Source organism: Anguilla anguilla, chromosome 6 (assembly GCF_013347855.1).
Source record: "Anguilla anguilla isolate fAngAng1 chromosome 6, fAngAng1.pri, whole genome shotgun sequence".
Classification (NCBI taxonomy): Eukaryota; Metazoa; Chordata; class Actinopteri; order Anguilliformes; family Anguillidae; genus Anguilla; species Anguilla anguilla.
The window spans coordinates 742,140-765,778 of NC_049206.1; the positions used below are offsets into that span (position 1 = coordinate 742,140).

A 23,639-nucleotide genomic window follows, 5' to 3' on the forward strand; every position below is an offset into this window, starting at 1 on the left:
TCCGTGCATTCAGAGCTACTAGCCACAGAACTACTGTCAGCCAGCAGATGGAACTGTAACACTGTACACAGGCTATTATGTTGGATTCAGATTTTCTCTCATGATGTCTAGAAAATTGAACAAATTGAATGGAACAAAAACAGATGTTTTGCATTGTGTCGTTATTTAAATAAACTAAAAGCGGTATTTATGCGATTTCTGCTTCGCAATGTACTTTGTATATACTTTTTTGATGGGGGGTGGGGGGGGGGGGGTGGCGCCATACATGTCATCACCTGCGCGGGATTGTTTGAACTCATCCATAAGTTGAATGTATTTTAAGTTCGCAGATAAACATACTTTAATGAAGACTGAGTCCGAGAAAACGTATTTCCCATAAATACGGGGCCTGGGGAATTCCAGGAAGCTCATGTTTTTCTCTTTTGTGTTTGCAGAGAAGTGACGCACCGTATGCTCACTCATCAAGATGCGCAATTACTGGCGCACGCGCGGGCAGCGCTCGGTTTCAGAAAACACGTGACGCGACCGCTCCCAGGATATTGTCAGAGATAGAGATCAGGCCCAGCCCACCGCTCAGACGGAAAACAACATGTCACTGATGCTTTTCATTCCTCTCCGTGTTTAAGTGAAATCTCGCGTGAGCGAAGAACAGAAGCAGAAAGAGTGACTGGTTGCTCTCTAAGGTACACACTCCCTCTCTCTGTCTGTCTGTCTGTCTGTCTGTCTCTATCTCTCTCTCTCTCTCACACACACACACACACACACACACACACAGGGGGGCCTGGGGCAGCTGCTGCAGTGGAATTGGGCTGTGGGTGGAGAGGCAGGCCCAAACAGCTGTGCCCTGATTTATCCTCCCCTCCCCAGCCGCACACGCTCCTGCTCACCTGCCTGTGCAGGTAGCTCTGCAGCTACCCAACGGGCATGGACTTGTCACTGTATCTGGGCTGACCATAAGAGGAACTCACCTGTCTGACCATAAGAGGAACTCACCTGTCTGACCGTAAGAGGAGCTCACCTGTCTGACCGTAAGAGGAACTCACCTGGCCGACCGTAAGAGGAACTCACCTGTCAGATTTTTTTTTTCAGGATGATTTGTGCACTGCCCAGCTTGTCTGGGGAAGGCGTCTCCATGGAAACCGGCACTGGGTCCTGGGCGGAATGTTCCCCGGGCTCCCCCGACACATTCCGCAGCAGCCTGGCCTTTTCATGTTCCAGATCCGCTCAATTATCCCGAATCCTCCCAGCATTCCAGGAGTCCGGAATTCCGCCACATTAAAAAAAAAAAAACCTTTTCCATGGGGCACAGATAGTTTCTCGTTTCTGTCCTATAAGCAGATCGTTGGGTTAAATAAATACAAACTGCTGATGCTGGTTATTAGGTGGGTTATTAAAAACTCCAAGGCTGGAGTTAAACCTGCAGACACTGGGGCCCTCCAGGACTGGAGTTAAACCTGCAGACGCTGCGGCCCTCCAGGACTGGAGTTAAACCTGCAGACGCTGCGGCCCTCCAGGACTGGAGTTAAACCTGCAGACGCTGCGGCCCTCCAAGGCTGGAGTTAAACCTGCAGACGCTGTGGCCCTCCAGGCCCGGAGTTAACCTTAAGACACTGTGGCCCTCCAGGCCCGGAGTTAACCTTAAGACACTGTGGCCCTCCAGGCTTCCCCACATGTAAATATGTTGACTACTTTATACACAGGACCATTTGATAGGCCAACTGACAAAGTAGAAGGAACAACACGCGACCCTTCATCGTAAAACTTCATATATTATATCGCAGAACAACTCAAGTTTGCCCCAACTTGCTAGTCAGGCATTGCGTCCATGATGTATGGTGTTATGACGGTCATAGGACGAAACACACAGACCTCGGGTCTCTCGACACGTGCTAACAAAGTCCTCCATTCGCCTCGAGGATAAAAGGTAAGAAATATCATCCTGCGCCACGCGCTCAACAACATATTTATCAGAAAAGCCCCTCGTTCTGGCCACAATACAAACGCGGCATTTGAATAAGTAAGCTAAATGTCATTTAAAAATATCACATTAAATATACAGACTTCATGATCTCCTGTTGGCTATGCCCAACGTTTCACCGTAACTTGGGTATTCGCTGTTCAGTCTTCCACGAAATAATTAGGGGTCTTGCTTTCACCCACCAGTAGTCTCAAAATAAATACCCTAAACAATATGGGACCAATACACACACCACCAGCGGAGGCGCAGACGTCCTTATGATTTAATATTTAATATCTGTAATGATACGTGTGCTCACTGCCCGGTCGGTTTGCATGACCTCGTTTCTGTGTTCCATGGTTTCTCTGAAAAATGAATCTCTCATTTCATCTCCCTGCGAATGAACAACGGTCTCGCTGGACTAACAACTTGCATGGGAAGATGGTTGACTGTGAACTCACTCGTTTAATATTTCAATTAAAATTTAGCTATCGCCAAGGAGGTCTATGGTGTGGGCGGGCTTAAAAATCAGGTGGCCTTGAGTCTTTAAGACCCAATGCATGGGGTATTAAATTTATGAGTTTAGAAATAATTGGTCGGTTTGATTGGAAACGAGCCAAAATAATTCTTAGCATAGTTGCTGAACTGTTCAACAGCGGGGCCAAGAACAACGTCATCTTTCCCTACCGCAGGCTAGATGAAAGCGCAGGGGGCTGATCTTCTGCAGTCGCTCGAATTAAGTACCAGGAACTAGTGCAGGTTTTTGTGGTTTTCTTTCTATCGGCAGCCAGTTCAGCCAAAGAAAGATGGTGGATTCTTGAAGAGGTGGGAGCCAATCCCCTGCTTAAAATTAAGCAGTGCTGAATCACAGCAAAAACCGGCTGGCACCATCTGGGCTGTAGTCATACCTGCAGGGCTGCTGGTCTGCAGGGGATACGGCTGAGACTGCAGAACAGGTACATTAACCTCTGCTCTGGAGAACAGGTAAATTAACCTCTGCACCGGAGAACAGGTACATTAACCTCTGCACCGGAGAACAGGTACATTCACCTCTGCACCGGAGAACAGGTACATTCACCTCTGCACCGGAGAACAGGTACATTAACCTCTGCACAGGAGAACAGGTACATTAACCTCTGCACCGGAGAACAGGTAAATTAACCTCTGCACTGGAGAACAGGTAAATTAACCTCTGCGCTGGAGAACAGGTACATTAACCTCTGCGCTGGAGAACAGGTACATTAACCTCTGCACTGGAGAACAGGTACATTAACCTCTGCACTGGAGAACAGGTAAATTAACCTCTGCACTGGAGAACAGGTACATTAACCTCTGCACTGGAGAACAGGTAAATTAACCTCTGCACTGGAGAACAGGTACATAAACCTCTGCGCTGGAGAACAGGTACATTAACCTCTGTGCTGAAGAACAGGTACATTAACCTCTGTGCTGGAGAACAGGTACATTAACCTCTGCGCTGGAGAACAGGTACATTAACCTCTGCAGTGGAGAACAGGTACATAAACCTCTGCGCTGGAGAACAGGTACATTAACCTCTGCAGTGGAGAACAGGTACATAAACCTCTGCGCTGGAGAACAGGTACATTAACCTCTGCACTGGAGAACAGGTACATAAACCTCTGCTCTGCAGAACAGGTACATTAACCTCTGCTCTGCAGAACAGGTACATTAACCTCTGCGCTGGAGAACAGGTACATGAACCTCTGCTCCAGCGGGAAGCGGCTGAATGCAAATCTGATCCGCGTGGGAATTTTTAACCGTTTCCTCCCCAGCTTTCTGGGTTCGACCACACGGCTGACTGTTCGGAAGGCGCAGGTGTGCCATTCGAACCGCTTCCTGGACCCCCTGCTCCAAGACCTGTGGGCCCGGCGTGGGGTCCAGGATCACCAACGGAAACAGAGCCTGCAGCCCTAAGAGAGCGACACGCAGGTGCCAGGTGCGCTCCTGTTTGCAGCCCCCAGCCAACCAGGTAAAGGTGTGCACGGTTCCTTACCGCATGCGAACTGCATGCCTGTCATAAATGGCTCTGCCCACTTCTGACGGCTGAATGCAAAGCAGCGAAATCCACCCCTGTGCAGATCACTACACCTTAAATACTCAGACCCAGCCGTTACAAAAGCGAACATTAACGTCTCCACAGAACGTTTCAGCAGTAAGGTGGTGAGAAATCTTGGTCATTGTGATTGCTCCTGAATTTTAACTGATAGCGTTTTTAGAAAACTGCACCTGTTTATGTCCTTGACTTTGTATTGCATTTTAACTGGATATTGTGTTCACTTATTTGTATTGTATGACAGTTGTATTTGTCTGTTTATATTCTTGTGTTATTGTTGTAACAACTTCCAGGTCACCCTTGAAAAAGAGATGAGACTTTTACCTGGTTAAATAAAGGATATATATATATATATATAAAAATATAAATCAAACCTTCCCAGAATCCCTCACCGCCCCCGCCCCCGGTTCTGATCAGCCAGGCCAGTTCAGATCAGCCATTATGAACTGCATCAAACACAGAACCGCAGCGTCTGCAGGTTAAACTCCAGTCCTGGAGGGGGCACTGTGACTGCAGGTTAAACTCCAGTCCTGGAGGGGGCACTGTGACTGCAGGTTAAACTCCAGTCCTGGAGGGGGTGCAGTGCCTGAAGAACTGGAATTAAACCTGGTGCACAACACACCCACAGTAAAGGTATTTAAACATCAGAGCGAGACACCATGAACACCGCAAGCGAACAATGTACAGATGCGTTTTATTCACACATTTTCCGTAAATGTTTTCATAATATAAAACATCGAGCTGCGGCCAGCCAGGCTATATAAACACACTAAAAGCACTAAACGCAGGGAAGGCGCACATCCAACGCCAGCATAAACCTGCACATTAAGTCCATCGAGAGGCTGGTTCTGCTTCAGCAATTACACTGGCGTCAAACAGAGAGAGATGCCTTTCCTTCAGTATATTCAACATCACAAGCGGGTTTGGTATCGCCACAGCAAAGCTCTGCGGGGGGGGGGGGGGGATTGGTAGGACTGACAGGTGAGCCACAGAGGCCACTCCCTCTATTGCAGGTATGAAGTCTCCATCTCTGTTCCAGCTGCCACTCATCCTGCTCAGACGCCCTCCTCTTCGTCACCACGAATTTCACCTTCCTCCAGTTCATCATCGCCGCCGCCGCCGCCAGCACTACCACAGCGGGGCGTGGTCCCGGCGAGCGGGGCGTGGCACATCACGGCGTCCCCTTCATCACCACGCGCCGCTGGCCTCGTTACCCAGGGGCCAGCCCCAGATTCTGGAGAGAGAGACAGAGAGAGAGAGAGAGAGAGAGAGAAGGGAACAGCAGGGCTGTCCGTCAGTCTATCTTGCAGGGTTCTGGTGTATTCCACTACAGAACCCAGCACACCTGTCACAACAGGAGGGGGAAATTATTTACACAATTAAAGAGGAAAAAAGTGAATGAAAAAAGAAAAGAACAGAAGGTGTAGGGGAATCTGCCAAATTAAGCTTAAAAACTGCAGACCTGATCATGTAAGGGGGAAAGGTGTGCTGATTTCACATTACACAGGTGAGCTACCTTGTGTGACCAGAGCATAGTTCTGGCAGTGATCTCTCAGGGTGACGTGGAATTCTGGGTACTCCACCACCACCTTGAACCGCAGGTTCTCCCTCAACGACTTCTGGAGGTCCAACTCATGATACCTTCACCAGGAACAAACAGACAATATGACCCAGAACTACAAACACCATAACCCCAGAACTACAAATCCCATAACCCACCCAGCACTACAAACCCTATTACCCAGCACAATAAACTCAATTACCCCAACACTACTAACTCCCATAGCCCAGCACAAAACACTTCAGAGCACAAAATAAACTTGATATCCTAACTATTGCCTGAAATGACATGTATACATATTTTTAATTCCATTTTTACAAATCATTTTCTTGATTATATAAATCTAGTTTCTACATGAATAGTGTGCATGTTTTAACCTTATTCACATTCACTGCCCTTTGTTTCAAAGTGCTTTGGGAGTCCTGGTTTTAAAGTGCTTTTTATTTTAATTGAGTTTATTATCAGCAGTATAATGCCCTCTGGTGGGAAGTCGGTGAAAATGCCAGCGAAGCCTGCTGAAACCATCACAACGTTCACACGCTCCTCGCTCCCCTGGACAGGCCTGGACAGGTGTGATCCAGAGGCATTCTTAAAAACTCAGTTCCGCTCGGCGGAATCTACCTGGCGCAGTTTGGGTTCCTGTTCTCAGCTTTCATGAAAACTTTCACCTGGTCCGGAGGGGCGTGTACATACACTTTCAACCTGAAAGGGGAGAGAAGCTCAGCACGTCAGCCCCACTGCCCTGGAAACAGACCGCATCTCTCTCCCCCTCCCCCCTTTCTCTCTCCCTCCCTCTCTTTCTCTCCCTCTCCCCCCCCTCCCTCTCTCTCCCTCCCCCCCTCCCTCTCTCTCTCCCTCCCTCTCCCCCTCCCCCCCTCTCTCTCCCTCCCTCCCTCTCCCTCTCCCCCTCCCCCCCTCTCTCTCCCTCCCTCCCTCTCCCTCTCCCTCCCTCCCTCCCTCCCTCCCTCTCCCTCTCCCTCTCTCTCCCTCTCCCTCTCCCTCTCCCCCCCTCCCTCCCTCCCTCCCTCCCTCTCTCCCTCCCTCCCTCTCTCCCTCCCTCCCTCTCCCTCTCCCTCTCCCTCTCCCCCCCTCCCTCTCCCCCCCTCTCTCTCTCCCTCCCTCCCTCTCCCCCCCTCTCTCTCCCTCCCTCCCTCTCCCCCCCCTCTCTCTCCCTCCCTCCCTCTCCCCCCCTCTCCCCCCCCTCTCTCTCCCTCCCTCCCTCTCCCCCCCCCTCTCCCCCCCTCTCTCTCTCCCTCCCTCCCTCTCCCTCTCCCCCCCCTCCCTCTCCCTCCCTCCCTCCCTCTCCCTCTCCCTCTCCCCCCCTCCCTCCCTCCCTCTCCCTCTCCCCCCCTCCCTCCCTCTCTCTCTCCCTCCCTCCCTCTCTCCCTCCCTCCCTCCCTCCCTCTCTCTCCCTCTCCCCCCCCCCTCCCTCTCCCCCCCTCCCTCTCCCTCTCCCCCCCCTCCCTCTCCCTCTCCCCCCCCCTCTCTCTCCCTCCCCTCTCCCCCCCCCCTCTCTCTCCCTCCCTCTCCCTCCCTCTCCCCCCCCCTCTCTCTCCCTCCCTCCCTCTCCCCCCCCCTCTCCCCCCCCTCTCTCTCCCTCCCTCCCTCTCCCCCCCCTCTCTCTCCCTCCCTCCCTCTCCCTCTCCCCCCCCCCCACACACAAGCAAGCACGCACGCACACACACTAGCACACACATGCACACACACACGCTCGGACACACGTTCACACAAAACGCATAAACAAAATGCACATGCAGCCAAAAGAGACAGACAGACAGACAAACAAATAGTGGACTCTGACAGCCCATGTGTAGGCTCTCATACCTCTGTCGCCTGATTGGCTCAGACTCTGTCGGGTGGACGTATGAGGAGAGGATCTGCTGGAGAGTCCGGTCATCCGGCACTCTGAAACACAGAAAACCCCGAACACCCCCGCCGTCTGAACACAGCTGAGCTCTGCCTCCTAAAAACGCCCCCGCCCATCCGGCCCAAAACCCCTCTCACCTCCGCTCGGTGAACACGGCGTCGCTCTGGGGGAAAAGGAACTTCAGGTGCCAGAAGAACTGCCCCGCCCTACAGGAGATACGGGGTATGACAGGAAGACGGCCTTTAACCAGCCGAATTTGGACAGAAGGGTCCCAGTTAGAGGGGACACAGGAAGGCACTCTTTTCCGGAGGAACTCTTTACCAAAGGGCTCGAGTCAGCCTCACTGAAACTCTCTGCGCACACAGCGCAGTACAGAGGAAGTGCTTCCACTGAAACTCTCTGCGCACACAGCGCAGTACAGAGGAAGTGCTTCCACTGAAACTCTCTGCGCACACAGCGCAGTACAGAGGAAGTGCTTCCACTGAAACTCTCTGCGCACACAGCGCAGTACAGAGGAAGTGCTTCGACTAAAACAGGCAGAGGAGGGTCGTACTTTTTATGGAAGAACGTGGAGTTCTCGCATCTGCGGGAGAAACCAGGAGGAAGCAGTTTCAGCCGCAGGTTAAATCTCTGAGCGTTCCGCATCAACATCTTCGCCTGCGGACACACACCAGAGCCGAGCAGAGAGGTTACAACCAAGAGAGATACAGCAAAGACGGCCAGACCAGAGATGTTACAGTAAAGAGAGATACACCAAAGAGGGCCAGACCAGAGATGTTACAGTAAAGAGAGATACACCAAAGAGGGCCAGACCAGAGATGTTACAGTAAAGAGAGATACACCAAAGAGGGCCAGACCAGAGATGTTACAGTAAAGAGAGATACACCAAAGAGGGCCAGACCAGAGATGTTACAGTAAAGAGATAGGGATAGGGCATGTGAGCTGCCACAAGACAGATAAAGAACACTAAGACAGACTCACCCACTTTAATAAAGCAGAACTAGTTACATATGGCTAAAAAGCGACCTGCTGGCTGTTGTTCAGGTGCGGTGGACTCACACATTTTGTTGTTCGAGGCCGCAAAATTAAGGGGTCCCTGTGCGTGCTGTCGACCAGTCGGCTTGTGTCCTCCAGAAATCTGTAATCTGAATACACAGAACGCTTTCGAATACACGGAAATTCACATATAAAACGCTATTACACCGGCACACATAATCCACACACGTCTTATTAATATCAAGCAAGAGACAACCAACACCTTTAAACAAACACAGAGTATTTACAGATACAACAACTACCAGACAGACAGAATTCACACGGGCTGCACTTCAGACAAAGGCAACCGAGCTGGTACAAATACGGGTCTTACCACTGAGGAGGTTCATCTCGTCAAACTTGGAGATGGGCACGAAAGCGGTCTTATCGCGCATCCCGCAGCATCCAGACTCGGATTTGTGCGTCTTCACACAGGAAAGGCTGAAAAACCGGAGACCAGCGCGAATCGCACGAGCACTCTCCGATTCAAAACAAACGCAACGGGCTCCGCGACCTCTCTCCACAAGAATAACGTCAAAAAAGGAAACTGTCCACGGATTTTTATGATCAAACAATACTGGCGATTTTAATTGAGTAAACAAAATAGATTTGTTATACATTTTCTGTAAAAGTTCAGCCACGCGTTACGTCGATGATCGCAGACAGTGTTCGTAGGTTTTGATCTCACCTGCACGAATGTTTCAAACACCCAGGACACCGATACCGCGCTTCTTCTGTACCGCAAGTTCCGCAGCTGTTAAACACAAAAAAAACACCTGAGTTAACATCATTCTTGCCAGTCAACGTTAGCTGGGTAGTGATTATGACAGTAACCTTGCTTATAAAGCTAAACGTTAGCCTAAGAATCTTTACCTCGATTACACTGCCGTTGATTTCTTTAACCGATTTAGCTACTAAAGACGCCGAGTAGAAATATATGGACCATATAGTTGGCCTCACAACTTGACAAGAGCACTGAAGAAATATCTAAATAACGGAAGATAAATCAGCTACATGCTGTGCTCAGCTGCAGCGTGTTGTCTGGTGCATTCAACTACACACCAGAAAAAACTGTAAAGCACTTACATCGCCAACGATATTTTTCTTTTCTTTCTTTGGACTTCATCAACAGAATCGTCATGTTCACTTTTGGAAACTAATAAACTTTCCATCGTTAGTACAACGGACTAAAATATGAAAAATTGTCTAATTAAGTAACCAACTTCGCATCCACGTTACTGCTTCTGACCAAGCTCCAAACAGCTGCACGGACTCACGTGGAAATGCTGCCGTATTCCAATTTAGCTTGAACGTCGCGACAGGACGCTGCATTGCTGTATATTAGCGCCTCTGTTGTCCGATATCTGTAACAACACCGCCATGGCCGACCGACACATCTTAAAATAATAAAAACGAGGAACTAAGAAATATGGAATATGGTTTTGACTATTTAAGTGTGCATAAAACCATCTCAGTGTGCACCCACGTTAAACATCCGGTTTCCTTGTCAGTTTAGTGACTTTGCAGTTTTATAAAAAAATTAAAAAGGCAGTTTGAGTAACAAGTTTATTTCTTTAAAAAGTAAACAGACACACAAAGATATGGCTTACATGTGTTTTGTTTTGTCCACTGTGACATGTTGTGGATCCTGTTCATTCATTTTAAGTTATATTTCATATTTATACAGGCAAACACTTAGCGGAAAAATGTACTCAGTTTAAGTGGAGTCACACAGTTAAAAAAATCAGCACTATAAAATAATAAATTATGCTCTTCAGTCTGGACCAAGCATGCGCACCTGCACACACGCATGCGCGCACACGCACGCACACACGCGCGCACACGCACGCACACACACACACACGCGCACACGCACACACACCGTTTCAGTGCAGAGCTCTACTTGAAAGAGGAAGAGAACCCCAGGTCGGGTGAAAGGCTGTCCTCAAACATGGCTGTGTACGAGTTTTTGAGGAAGTCGATGTAGTTCTGAATGCTCCGTTTGTGGGTTTCTGATTGGTCCAATCTCAACTGAAGGTCTTTCTGGCGTACTTCAAACTGTTTCTCCATCTGAAATAGAAGTGCAGAATGAAATATAAAGAGCTGAAGATTTTCGCTTTCACGTCTTTTTAATATTGAGGAGCTTCCCTTCTGAAACTTGAAGGAATGGTTCAGTCGAGCTGATTCTCAGAACAAGGAGACGCAGGTAAGAGCTGAAGACTCGTAGGGGGATATGGGATTAACGAGATAGTGTGAGTGTGTGAGTGTGTGTGTGTGTGTGAGTGCGTGTGTGTGTGTGTGTGTGTGCGCGTGAGTAAGTGTGTGTGTGTGTGTGTGTGCGCGTGAGTAAGTGTGTGTGAGTGCGTGTGTGTGTGTGTGTGTGTGTGTGTGTGTGTGTGTGTGTGTGCGTGAGTGTGGGAGCGTGTGTGTGTGTGCGTGTGTGTGTGTGTGTGTGTGCGTGCGTGCGTGTGTGTGTGTGTGAGTGTGTGTTTGTGTGTGCGCGTGAGTGAGTGTGTGTGTGTGTGTGTGTGTGTGAGTGCGTGTGTGTGTGTGTGTGTGTGTGTGCGTGAGTGTGGGAGCGTGCGTGTGTGTGTGTGTGCGTGCGTGTGTGTGTGTGTGTGTGAGTGTGTGTTTGTGTGTGCGCGTGAGTGAGTGTGTGTGTGTGTGTGTGTGTGTGTGTGAGTGCGTGTGTGTGTGTGTGTGTGCGTGCGTGCGTGCGTGTGTGTTTGTGTGCGCGTGCGTGTGCGTGTGAGTGTGTGTGTGTGTGAGCGCGTGAGTGTGTGTTTGTCTGTGTGTGTGAGTGTGTGTGTGTGTGAGCGTGCGCGTGAGTGTGTGTTTGTCTGTGTGTGTGAGTGTGTGTGCGCGTGAGTGTGTGTTTGTGTGTGCGCGTGAGTGAGTGTGTGTGTGTGCGCGTGCGTGTTTGTGTGTGAGTAAGTGTGTGTGTGTGTGAGCGTGCGCGTGAGTGAGTGTGTGTGTGTGTGTGTGAGTGTGTGATACAGTAGAGATACTCACAGACTCTTTGCTCAGCCTAAGTGCTTTCAGCTCCTTCTCGCTCCGGTTCCTCTCGGAGTCCAGCTCCAGGATTTTACTCTGCAGGGTTCTCTCCCTCGCCGCAGCCTTCTCCGTCACTATGGAAACCTAATTGAAGGAAAGACAGCGAACGCTCAGCCAATCAGGGGTTGGGAATGACAGGGGCAGCTGTTGGCAGAGACATTGGGGGCGGGGTCAGTAGAGGAGAGTTACCTGCTGCTTGACGTCGGCGAGCGCCGTCTCCAGTTGGCGGGTGAGGGACAGACACTCAGCAGAGCGCAGCTCCAGCTGCCTGCCGCTGTACTGCAGCGCCTCCTCCTGGACAGACAGCTTCTGCACCAGATCTCTGTTCTCTGCAGCCACCTCCTCCACTCTCCTAAGGGTCAGTCTCAGCATTAACTACCGCTCTCCTACAGGTCAGTCTCAGCATTAACTACGGGTCAGTCTCAGCATTAACTACCACTCTCCTACAGGTCAGTCTCAGCTTTAACTACCGCTCTCCTACGGGTCAGTCTCAGCTTTAACTACCGCTCTCCTACGGGTCAGTCTCAGCTTTAACTACGGGTCAGTCTCAACTTTAACTACCGCTCTCCTACGGGTCAGTCTCAACTTTAACTACGGGTCAGTCTCAACTTTAACTACGGGTCAGTCTCAGCTTTAACTACCACTCATCTACAGGTCAGTTTCCTTGTGAATAAAAATGCTGCAAACAAATTTTCTTCATGTTATCCATGAACCAGGGCCAGTGAAGGCACTTGAGAACTTTGGCTTGGTTTGTTTTAGGAGTAATTTTTACCTCTGAAGAGATTCGATCTTGCCCTGCAGGTCAGTGTTTGCCTCTCTAATTGAGTCCTTCATGTCCAGAGAAGATCTCAGCTGCTCTGTTTGGTTTTCCATCTGAAAATCCAGCATTCCCACACCATCAAGAGCATGGCCTGCATTCAGCTGGAGTGCAATTACTTCTACACCAAAACTACTCACGAGTGTGAGACATACCAGGATAAAACTGGGTATTTATGGGTATTTATTCACAATGGCAAACCAGAGGAACCACATGCTCATAGGCTCCAGGCAATACAGTCACAGACCGAACAAACACACCAACAAAACATGCGCAAGCTAGCATCAGGAAAAAGGGAGGGAGATGTCAATCAACCATAAAAGGGCGGAGCTACTCTCATCTACCAGAAGAAACTCTTTTCATTGGTTTAAGTAAAGTCAATGACTGACAGCCTGTGAGAGCTCCACCCAGTATGGAGTAAATGAAACCAGTCATCACTAGACTATGGATCTCAAACTCCAGTCCTGGAGGGCCGCAGTGTCTGCAGGTTTAACTCCAGTCCTGGAGGGCTGCAGTGTCTGTAGGTTTAACTCCAGTCCTGGAGGGCCGCAGTGTCTGTAGGTTTAACTCCAGTCCTGGAGGGCCGCAGTGTCTGTAGGTTTAACTCCAGTCCTGGAGGGGTGCTGTGTCTGCAGGTTTAACTCCAGTCCTGGAGGGGTGCTGTGACTGCAGGTTTAACTCCAGTCCTGGAGTGGACTGGAGGACTGGAGTTTGAGATCCCAGCTCTGGACTGCGGCAGGACTGGGAAACTGCTGTACATGGGGCCCTCTGCTGGTCAGAGGGTGTAAGTGCGGACTTGCCGTGCCAGCCAGTGCCCACCTTGGCCTGCAGCTGCTGAAGAGTGTGGGCCTCCAGAGATAGAGTCTCCTGGGAGAGGCCCAGCCTGTCCTGGCAGTCCCTCACCCGCTGCTCGGCTGCGCTCAGAAGCTCTGGGTAAGCCTCCAGCTCCGACACACGCACCTGCAGCTGCTCTCTCACCTGCAGCAGGCGGGGCACACACCTGTTAGTCTCCAACACACACCTGTCAGTCAAACTCTTACACACACAGCCTCAGCTTACACCTGTACCTGTCAGTCAAACTCTAACCTACACAGCCTCCAATTACACCTGTACCTGTCAGTCAAACTCCACCAGCACACCCTCAGCCTAGACCTGTACCAACACTGACACTATAATATGAACAGTGTAAAGTAAAGCAAGAGTAAAGTCGGCAAAAAACAGCACAATCACAGATGCACAGAATCAGAGCATTTGTTTTATACAATTCCCTCACATCAGCATGTACTGAGGAATAGTGAACATACAATTAAAATGTTATGTGTACAGGCACATCCAGTTACAGTGAAACTGTGGTTCAGTGCAGAAATGATCCCAGTGCTAAATCCCACCCTGACTGTGAACAGGATCGGTCAAACGGACCACTTTCACCAGGCAGAACCACGGCAGTCACGCCACAGGCCTACCTTTCGAACCTCTGCATCTTTCGCCTCCATCAACTCCTCCTTCTCTTTCAAAACCTTCTCCAAGCGCGTCTTCAGCTCCTCCACCTCCTTCTGCTGATCCGCAACCTGAGAGATCAAAGAGAAACAACCTGAAATTAAATTAAATCAAACCACACAATCACACCTGCAGATAATGTGATGATGACGTGAATCACACGCTATGGTCTTCGCAGACACCAGAGCTCAACCCAATTGAACAAAGAGATTTTGGACCGATGTGTTAGACAGCACTCTCCACCACCATCATCAAAACACCAAATGAGAGAATATTTTTTGGAAGAATGGTGTTCCATCCCTCCAGTAGAGTTCCAGATAGTTGTAGAATCTATGCCAAGGCGCATTGAAGCTGTTCTGGCAGCTTGTGGTGGCCCAACACCTTACTAAGATACTTTTTGTAGATTTTTCCTTTAATTTGCCTCCTGTATGTATATATATATATATATATTAGCACCTGAGTCTGGTAGTCCTCGCGGAGCTGCTTCTGATGCTGGGAGATGCTGGCCTGTTCCTGCATCTCTTCCACACAGCGCCTCAGTTTCTCCTCCAGGTCCGAGACAGAGGCCTGGGATTCACAGCAGGAAACAGAGACGAACACGTGGAGCTGGGGTCTGAACCCAACACTGACATTATAATACAGACCACATGGAGCTGGGGTCTGAACCCAACACTGACACTATAATACAGACACACGTGAAGCTGGGGTCTGAACCCAACACTGACACTATAATACAGACCACATGGAGCTGGGGTCTGAACCCAACACTGACACTATAATACAGACCACATGGAGCTGGGGTCTGAACCCAACACTGACACTATAATACAGACCACATGGAGCTGGGGTCTGAACCCAACACTGACACTATAATACAGACACACATGCAGCTGGGGTCTGAACCCAACACTGACACTATAATACAGACACACGTGGAGCTGGGGTCTGAACCCAACACTGACACTATAATACAGACCACATGGAGCTGGGGTCTGAACCCAACACTGACACTATAATACAGACCACGTGAAGCTGGGGTCTGAACCCAACACTGACATTATAATACAGACCACATGGAGCTGGGGTCTGAACCCAACACTGACACTATAATACAGACCACATGGAGCTGGCGTCTGAACCCAACACTGACACTATAATACAGACACACATGGAGCTGGGGTCCGAACCCAACACTGACACTATAATACAGACACACATGGAGCTGGGGTCCGAACCCAACACTGACACTATAATACAGACACACATGGAGCTGGGGTCCGAACCCAACACTGACACTATAATACAGACACACATGGAGCTGGGGTCCGAACCCAACACTGACACTATAATACAGACACACATGGAGCTGGGGTCCGAACCCAACACTGACACTATAATACAGACACACATGGAGCTGGGGTCCGAACCCAACACTGACACTATAATACAGACACACATGGAGCTGGGGTCCGAACCCAACACTGACACTATAATACAGACACACATGGAGCTGGGGTCCGAACCCAACACTGACACTATAATACAGACACACATGGAGCTGGGGTCTGAACCCAACACTGACACTATAATACAGACCACATGGAGCTGGGGTTTGTAAAATCTTTTTAATGCTCTGTCAGTGTCTTAATACCTTCAGAGCAGCATTTTCCAGGCTCACATCTGCATTTTCTGAGTTCAGTTTTTCCACCTTCTGCAAGAGGTCCTCATTAGACATCCTGACATTCGCTCTCTCACTCTGAAGCAGCTCAGTCATCTCAGAAATCTGTCTTTGAAAAGGAGACAATCAGTGAACATTAGCTTAACGATCACAGTTGTTGCTTTTGACTCATTGTCATGGAGACTCAATTTGTTAACAGTCATTTCGACGTGAAACGGGTACTCGGGGTTAGGGTTAGAGTATTTTTTGAAACCTTGCAAGCATGGCTCTATGGTCAGTGGGAATTATGGGAAATGGTGGCAGTGGCTCTCTGGCTTGTGGGAATTATGGGAAATGGTGACAGTGGCTCTCTGGCTTGTGGGGTTTGGAGTCTTTCACTCCTCTTACTGTTTGAGAACTGCAACCTGCGCCTCCAGAGGGGTCTTCACCTCCACCACCTCCTCCTGCCTCCGCCTCCACACCTCCACCTCAGCCCGCACGCTCGCCAGCTCCGCATCCTGCACACAACACAGAACACACACTTTACCTGTCTGCAGGTGAGACATCAACACAGAACACACACTTTACCTGTCTGCAGGTGAGACATCAACACAGAACACACACTTTACCTGTCTGCAGGTGAGACATCAACACAGAACACACACTTCACCTGTCTGCAGGTCAGACATCAACACAGAACACACACTTCACCTGTCTGCAGGTGAGACATCAACACAGAACACACACTTCACCTGTCTGCAGGTGAGACATCAACACAGAACACACACTTTACCTGTCTGCAGGTCAGACATCAACACAGAACACACACTTTACCTGCCTGCAGGTGAGACATCAACACAGAACACACACTTTACCTGTCTGCAGGTGAGACATCAACACAGAACACACACTTTACCTGTCTGCAGGTGAGACATCAACACAGAACACACACTTTACCTGTCTGCAGGTGAGACATCAACACAGAACACACACTTCACCTGTCTGCAGGTCAGACATCAACACAGAACACACACTTCACCTGTCTGCAGGTGAGACATCAACACAGAACACACACTTCACCTGTCTGCAGGTGAGACATCAACACAGAACACACACTTTACCTGTCTGCAGGTCAGACATCAACACAGAACACACACTTTACCTGCCTGCAGGTGAGACATCAACACAGAACACACACTTTACCTGTCTGCAGGTGAGACATCAACACAGAACACACACTTTACCTGTCTGCAGGTGAGACATCAACACAGAACACACACTTTACCTGTCTGCAGGTGAGACATCAACACAGAACACACACTTTACCTGTCTGCAGGTCAGACATCAACAGAGAACACACACTTTACCTGTCTGCAGGTGAGACATCAACACAGAACACACACTTTACCTGTCTGCAGGTCAGGCATCAACACAGAACACACACTTTACCTGTCTGCAGGTGAGACATCAACACAGAACACACACATTACCTGTCTGGCACAGGTAAATACTCTACACAATGGCACAGGTAAATATCACTGGCACAGGTAAATACTAATTTGCCTGTGCCTCCATGTCAGTCAAAGTGCACCTTCTCTCTCAGCAGAGCGTATGATTTCTCCATCGCAGTTTCAAACTTCTCCGCTCGCTGCTTCTGAACTCGAGTTGCTTTCTTCAGAGCCTCCTTCTCTTCCTTCTCCTTCTCCGACACGGATGAGATCTGAGTCTTCAGGCTTTCAATTTGCAGCTTCTGTTCTGCAATGGTTTTCTCCAAACCCTACCGCAATCAATCAACCAATCAATCAATTAACCATCAATCAACCAGCCAATCAACCAATCAATCAACTAACCAATCAGTTTGTAGTAGTTGTATTTCATTTTGGTTACAGTGCCATGTTCACATAACAGAAATAACTGCAGCACGTTTTTGACGTTGCTGGACAAACCCAAGTGGTGCACCAAGAGGGGCAGATCAGGTGGGTTTACCCACAACCGCACCATCCACTACTGCCCCCTCTACCCGTTCTTACCCTCCGTCAGCCGGCTGTTCTCAGACTCTTACCCTCAGCTGCACAGTTAGATGGCTGTTCTCTAACTCTTACCCTCAGCTGCGCAGTCAGATGGCTGTTCTCTGACTCTTACCCTCAGCTGCGCAGTCAGATGGCTGTTCTCTGACCCTCTTACCATCAGCTGCGCAGTGAGACAGACGGCTGTTCTCTGACCCTCTTACCCTCAGCTGCACAGTCAGACGGCTGTTCTCTGACCCTTTTACCCTCAGCTGCGCAGTCAGTCAGACGGCTGTTCTCTGACCCTTTTACCCTCAGCTGCGCAGTCAGACAGACGGCTGTTCTCTGACCCTCTTACCCTCAGCTGCACAGTCAGACGGCTGTTCTCGGACTCCTTGTTGCGAAGCTGCCCCTGCAGGTGGGCTCGAGTGGTCTCCACTGATTTTGACAGCTGCATCACAGTTTCCAGTTTCTCCTGCAGGGCGGCGATAGAGAGAGGCCGGTTTGGGCTGGACGGACGTGCATTTGCGCATACTACAAAAAGTTCTTCTGTGTGCAAATGAATTGTGTTACTACGAACACGTGCAACAAGGTCATGCAGCAGTTCAACAATAATAAGAGTAGTAAACAGACAAGTACAAACATTTATCACTCCAGATGTTCCACCAGTGGGATGCCTGGTTCACACTGGGGTCTACTTTAGTTTTGGTTCGGATCAACCCTAGGATTCAGCTGCTTATACTACAAACTTTATTTCACTTGGAGTAAATGTGAAATATCTGTAATTTGATCACAATTGCTTACCTTTTCTTTCTGCTTTATGTTTATCAGTTCTTCAATCCTCCGCTCTTTTTCACTGAGGTCTTTTTTTAAGTTCTGGAGAAGAGTAACAGCAGAAAAAGGTTTTCAGCACATCAGAAACTGAGTTTCTAGGGGGTTAGCAGTAATACTAAAGAAAGAAACCTACAACTGTTAATCAAAAACATAATATATCAATAAGGAAACCACAATAATATGTTGAAAAAAAATTAAGTTCAGGATTGAAATTAAACTTTTTAACTTCTATTTTTCAAATAATATGACCTATTATAAGACCTGGCTGAAAAAAAAAAAAAAAACAGCTCACTAACTATGTAGCATGGCAATTCACCAGGGTTACCATGGCAATGACCTTCACCAAGGTGGCCGATAAACCCCATGGCGTCAGTTCTTCTCATTACACTTTTAAAAAACCCTGATTCGATATATTGTGCAGTCTAATAATTTAACATCGTATTCTGATGTGGTGCGTCTTGGTCGGGACACTTGCCAGGTTTTCGGTTTCTGTCAGAGTCAGTTTCTTCAGTAGAACGTACATGTGCCTGTCAGCCTCCAGTCGATCTGCCTGGGCAGGAAACAGGAAGGAGGGCAGGGTCAGGGGTCAGGGGTCAGGGGTGGATGGCAGACAGGATGAGCCTGAAACACACACCTCTCGGTCCTGGAAGTCCTTCAGCTGCAGCCGGACGGCTCGGTTCATGCTTTTAAACGCCTCCAGCTTCTCCAGCAGGAGGGCCTTCTGTCGCGACATCCACCGTTCCTCCGAGGCATTTAATCTTGAATCCTGACAGACAGCAGAAGGCAAAATGTGAATTTAATTAATAAAATCTCCAACACAAGCCAGTCCCATTCGTTAACACGAGCATGATTAATTTAATTATAAATTAAATAAATAATAAATTCATAATAAACTTCCAGAAGAAAAAGCACCAGTGACAACAGTATCATTGTATCTATCATCTGTGCAAAAAACATACTGGACTAATGAGAGGAAAAGTACTGTAGCTAGTTCCTTTTTTTGTGATCTACTTTAGCATGTATCATTAGCAATCTACAGCAGCATATATCATTAGCAATATACTTTAGCATGTATCATTAGCAATCTACTTTAGCATGTAGCATTAGCGATCTACTTTAGCATGTAGCATTAGCGATCTACTTTAGCGTGTATTATTAGCAATCTACAGTAGCATGTATCATTAGCGATCTACATTAGCATGTATCATTAGCGACCTACTTTAGCATGTTTAATTGGCGATCTATTTTCGCATGTAGCATTAGCGATCTACTTTAGCATGTATTATTAGCAATCTACAGTAGCATATATCATTAGCAATATACTTTAGCATGTATCATTAGCGATCTACATTAGCATGTATCATTAGTGACCTACTTTAGCATGTATCATTAGTGATCTACTTTAGCATGTAGCATTAGCGACCTACTTTAGCATGTATAATTGGGGATCTATTTTAGTATGATTTTTTAGACATAAGATCTGTATTGTTACTTACAGCCGAACGGTCCCCCAGAAGCTCTTTAAAGGACACAAGCTGGATGGCGGCGGAGTTGGCGGCTTTTTCAGCGTCCTGCAGGGCCGTCAGCAGAAGCTGGCTGCTGTCAGGAGTCAGTTCCTCATGATCAGACCTGAACAGAACCAACAGAGGAGAAACAAACGCATGCGATACGCAGGCTAGTGACGGGCTGGCTGCAAACCTGCGCAAGAATTACATCACTGCAGACCTGCACTAGCATTACATCACTGCAAACCTGCGCAAGCATTACATCACTGCAAACCTGCGCAAGCATTACATCACTGCAGACCTGCGCAAGCATTACATCACTGCAGACCTGCGCAAGCATTACATCACCGCAGACCTGTGCAAGCATTACATCACTGCAAACCTGCGCAAGCATTACATCACTGCAGACCTGCGCAAGCATTACATCACTGCAGACCTGCGCAAGCATTACATCACCGCAGACCTGTGCAAGCATTACATCACTGCAAACCTGCGCAAGCATTACATCACCGCAGACCTGCACAAGCATTACATCAGGGATATTTTTCCAATAATACTATCAATAATTTACTTTTCCAACAATTTCCGCACCAGTATGAAAGCATTTTAACGGCTCTTCCTGGATTGTGGGGACAGGACTGACCTCGCTCTCTCCCTGTCCCGCTCCCACTGGCCACAGTAAGTCCCGCCGGCTCCGTCCGGCCGGCTCGAACCCTGAGCCAGCTCTTCAGCGGACGTCCCAGAGCCGGCCGGCACATCCGAGGAAGATTCTTCAAAGGAAACGGCCCGGTCTCTCTCCGCATGCTGAAAACATAAGAACCTTAAACTGGCTGACACATTCCTGAAGTGCATTTAGCACAGCACTAGTACATACAAACGGGGGTGTCACATTGAGGGGGCGGGGGGGGGGGGGGGGGGGGGGGCATTGGAAGTGACTATGCGACGCCCCTGCATGCAAAATATTTAGGAAATGTATTTTATTTACCATACACCCGCCTCCAGGCCTCTTGGGACCGAGTTCCGCCTTTTGTGTGGCAGGTGCAGCCACGCGGTCGCTGGACCTGATTACCGAGGAGGCCGTGATGTTTGATTTGGGCAAGACCCTCTGTGGAAGACACAAACGAACTGCAGTGAAATGTGTATGCATGTGTAAGGCCGAGGAAACTGCAATAAAACAAGACATAAATGTGGTTAGGCTGCGCCAAGGTCCACAAATAATTTACTATATAATCCATTGCTTTGTTTTGTCAAAACTTTTTAATTGAAGTACGTTTTGTTGCTCTATTCCTTACAGACCTCCCAGCTGTGGGACTTGTGAACGGCTTTCTACTCTTTTCTCATCCCGTAAACCCTGAATGCCAAGGTCGGAGCCAGATTCGCGAGTAACGCGGGGATTACCCGTCTGGGATAACAAACGGGCTTCGCTGAATTATTACACGTCCTTTCCGAAGCACCTCGTAATCTGGTGAGCGGTGATCTTCGAGGGGTAGTTAACCACACAGGGACCTTACCTCCGCAGATGAGGGCAAAGACTGGCTTCTCTGCACGTGCACATGAACCGCGGTGGAGTCCTCTGCGTGCACGTGAACAGGGGTCGATGACCGAGCCTTCATGCTGAAATTTTTAAAAATCATACATAATAAAGCATGTGTTAACCTGAATATATAATGAAGAAATGCAGGTTAAGTACCTTGCTCAAGGGTACAACAACAGTGTCCAACCCAGGAATCGAACCTATAAGCCTAGTTTCTTACCCATTATGCTACACTACCGCCCGAATTTTATGTATTTGTATTTTTTGGACTACCGCTGTATAAAGCCCGCAAAACACAGTGGTCTGCAGCCACAGTAGCAATTATAGTGGGCCGATTGACTGATTGTTCCATACCACCAAAAACTGGAGTTCCCCACGGACTGGCGACCTTAGCCAGCGAACTGCAAGTCCCACCAGATCATTTAACCAGTCTAACGTTAGTTTAATGAGGCACAATGACACTTGCTCACTGGCTAACGTTATCTGGATAGCAAAGGTTAAAACAAAACTCAGCGACCTGCTGCATATAGCTGAATAGCTAGCTGGCTACCACGGATTAACAGATGATCTGTCAACCAGTTAGCAAGCTAAGAACCAGCATGACATTCGAGGTGAACTGTGGAAGCCTGATCGTTAGTTTGCAAACCTGCTACGTTTTTAAAGACATTACGAAAGGAGTGCACTAACGTGCTCAACGTAAGGAAGATGGTCGAGTTATTCTAACTAACTTTAGCATATCGCCATCCAATTCACTAACCTTGCCAACTGGTCTAGCAACCTAATGCTAAGTTAGCTCCAGTTTGTGTTTACAGCTAGCATTATCCACTGACTTGGACAGGCTAAAATCCATATCACTTAATTTGGCGTTGATGCCAATCAAATCATAAATGCAGACTATTTACCTGTTCTTAGTCAGACAATCCCTTTTATTCACATTGCGTCCATCTATCTAATCCACCTGAGAACAACTTCAACAGCTGAGACCAAAACAATTGTTGTCAGTGCTAATGAGATGAGTATATTTCAGCTTTTCCGTGCTTATCCCAGGAACATCCCACACCGGAACTCTTAATGCAATTACTAATAACTGTAAACCGGAACTATTGTATACAAATAAAAATGAAATTTATTTTGAACATCTACCTATCCCTTCATGCTCATTGGAAAAGTGACGTAAAGAGCATCCATTCGTTGATTTTTAAACTCCTCCGTTCGTTCCTTTTACTGTGATTGGCTGTCGCAAACGGCGCAAGAAACGTAACTCCTGTACACAAACTCCGGGGACTCGACGCTTGCGTGGTTGTTAGGTGTTTCTCGGCGTCCAAACGAAACAGCAGCAACGTTAAAAAATACTTAATAATTACATGGACCAGACCCATTAATAATAATGTATTTGTTAAAACAGAATTACTTTAAGGGAACTATTTGCCCGGGAGGATTAGTGGCCAAAACACACTGTTAAAAATGGACAGGCATTGCAAAAATATTTTAACGGTTTAAGATGTGTTACCATTACAACACATTTGTTAGAGGAAACAGCAAAACAAAAAAAATTACCAGCTTCACTGAAACTTCCATGTGCTACATTCCTAAGTATAGTACATATTTCAAAACAGTTAGGATCTACTAGTAAGGAAAAACGTAATCAAATGTATCTTAAAACAGAATAACACTTTTGTCACAATTTCTATACATTTAAAAATAATTACTCCTCAGGGACGAAAGGATTAATTCAGGAAACTTTCTGCACAGTTGGTTTTTGTTTTGATAGCTGGATAACTGCTAACAAAACAGCTAACATGTGATACAGGGTTTTATTCGATGCAGTTATCCAGCTAACTCATTAATCCTGCTCTGTGATACAGGGTTTTACTCGATGCAGTTATCCAGCTAACTCAGTAATCCTGCTCTGTGATACAGGGTTTTACTCAGTGCAGTTATCCAGCTAACTCAGTAATCCTGCTCTGTGATACAGGGTTTTACTCAGTGCAGTTATCCAGCTAACTCAGTATTCCTGCTCTGTGATACAGGGTTTTACTCAGTGCAGTTATCCAGCTAACTCTGCAATCCTGTTTTGTGATACAGGGCCCCATGGAGTTCTGATAAAATAATATTTCTTTCTGGGATGTGTGCACTGCTGCCTTTCCAGTGTTGTTATCTGAGTTTAAGGCTTTAGCAGGAAACTGACCAGCTCCAGTCTTGCAGTTGTGGTCCTGAAACAAAGGTGAAACCAAGCCCAAC

The 23,639-nt window shown here is 48.0% G+C and overlaps 2 protein-coding genes across 6 annotated transcripts; both read right to left on the reverse strand.

Annotated features, from left to right (window-relative positions):
- Positions 1-4,705: 4,705 nt before the first annotated feature.
- On the reverse strand, positions 4,706-9,788 carry znhit6 (zinc finger HIT-type containing 6). 2 transcript variants are annotated; one of them, XM_035420492.1, is made up of 10 exons: positions 9,581-9,788; positions 9,183-9,248; positions 8,829-8,935; positions 8,519-8,604; positions 8,013-8,116; positions 7,597-7,665; positions 7,417-7,497; positions 6,214-6,294; positions 5,548-5,672; positions 4,706-5,265 (listed from the first exon to the last, which is right to left on the reverse strand). In XM_035420492.1, exons 1-10 carry the CDS (start codon positions 9,664-9,666, stop codon positions 5,087-5,089), a joined length of 984 nt encoding a protein of 327 aa, XP_035276383.1. In that variant the 5' UTR covers positions 9,667-9,788; the 3' UTR covers positions 4,706-5,086. The 2 variants fall into 2 exon arrangements, with proteins under 2 accessions (XP_035276383.1, XP_035276384.1); XM_035420493.1 differs by lacking the exon at positions 9,581-9,788 and adding an exon at positions 9,368-9,460.
- Positions 9,789-10,046: 258 nt separating this feature from the next.
- On the reverse strand, positions 10,047-22,562 carry LOC118228859 (outer dense fiber protein 2-like). 4 transcript variants are annotated; one of them, XM_035420390.1, is made up of 19 exons: positions 22,301-22,562; positions 21,376-21,478; positions 20,850-20,969; positions 20,508-20,668; positions 19,856-19,988; positions 18,994-19,125; positions 18,835-18,909; positions 18,330-18,401; positions 17,884-18,000; positions 17,111-17,296; positions 15,928-16,037; positions 15,514-15,649; positions 14,319-14,429; positions 13,829-13,933; positions 13,185-13,343; positions 12,321-12,421; positions 11,738-11,900; positions 11,507-11,632; positions 10,047-10,564 (listed from the first exon to the last, which is right to left on the reverse strand). In XM_035420390.1, the coding sequence occupies exons 2-19, from the start codon at positions 21,475-21,477 to the stop codon at positions 10,394-10,396; spliced, it is 2,280 nt and encodes a 759-aa protein (XP_035276281.1). In that variant the 5' UTR covers position 21,478; positions 22,301-22,562; the 3' UTR covers positions 10,047-10,393. The 4 variants fall into 4 exon arrangements, with proteins under 4 accessions (XP_035276281.1, XP_035276282.1, XP_035276284.1 ...); XM_035420391.1 differs by lacking the exon at positions 22,301-22,562 and adding an exon at positions 22,156-22,289; XM_035420393.1 differs by lacking the exon at positions 22,301-22,562 and adding an exon at positions 21,756-22,095.
- Positions 22,563-23,639: the final 1,077 nt, after the last annotated feature.

What these genes read in the sequence shown, in the direction of transcription:
- znhit6 (XM_035420492.1), bottom strand. Translation starts at nt 9,666, where the DNA reads ATGGAAAGTTTATTAGTTTCCAAAAGTGAACATGACGATTCTGTTGAT. An exon ending in AGAAAAATATCGTTGGCGAT is followed by an intron (nt 9,249 to 9,580) that starts GTAAGTGCTTTA and finishes TGTGTTTAACAG; the next exon opens with CTGCGGAACTTGCGGTACAG. An exon ending in CTATGCTCTGGTCACACAAG is followed by an intron (nt 5,266 to 5,547) that starts GTAGCTCACCTG and finishes CTCTCTCTCCAG; the next exon opens with AATCTGGGGCTGGCCCCTGG.
- LOC118228859 (XM_035420390.1), bottom strand. Translation starts at nt 21,477, where the DNA reads ATGAAGGCTCGGTCATCGACCCCTGTTCACGTGCACGCAGAGGACTCC. An exon ending in GCGAGGACTACCAGACTCAG is followed by an intron (nt 13,934 to 14,318) that starts GTGCTAATATAT and finishes TTGATCTCTCAG; the next exon opens with GTTGCGGATCAGCAGAAGGA. An exon ending in TCGCCGACGTCAAGCAGCAG is followed by an intron (nt 11,633 to 11,737) that starts GTAACTCTCCTC and finishes TCCTTCAATTAG; the next exon opens with GTTTCCATAGTGACGGAGAA.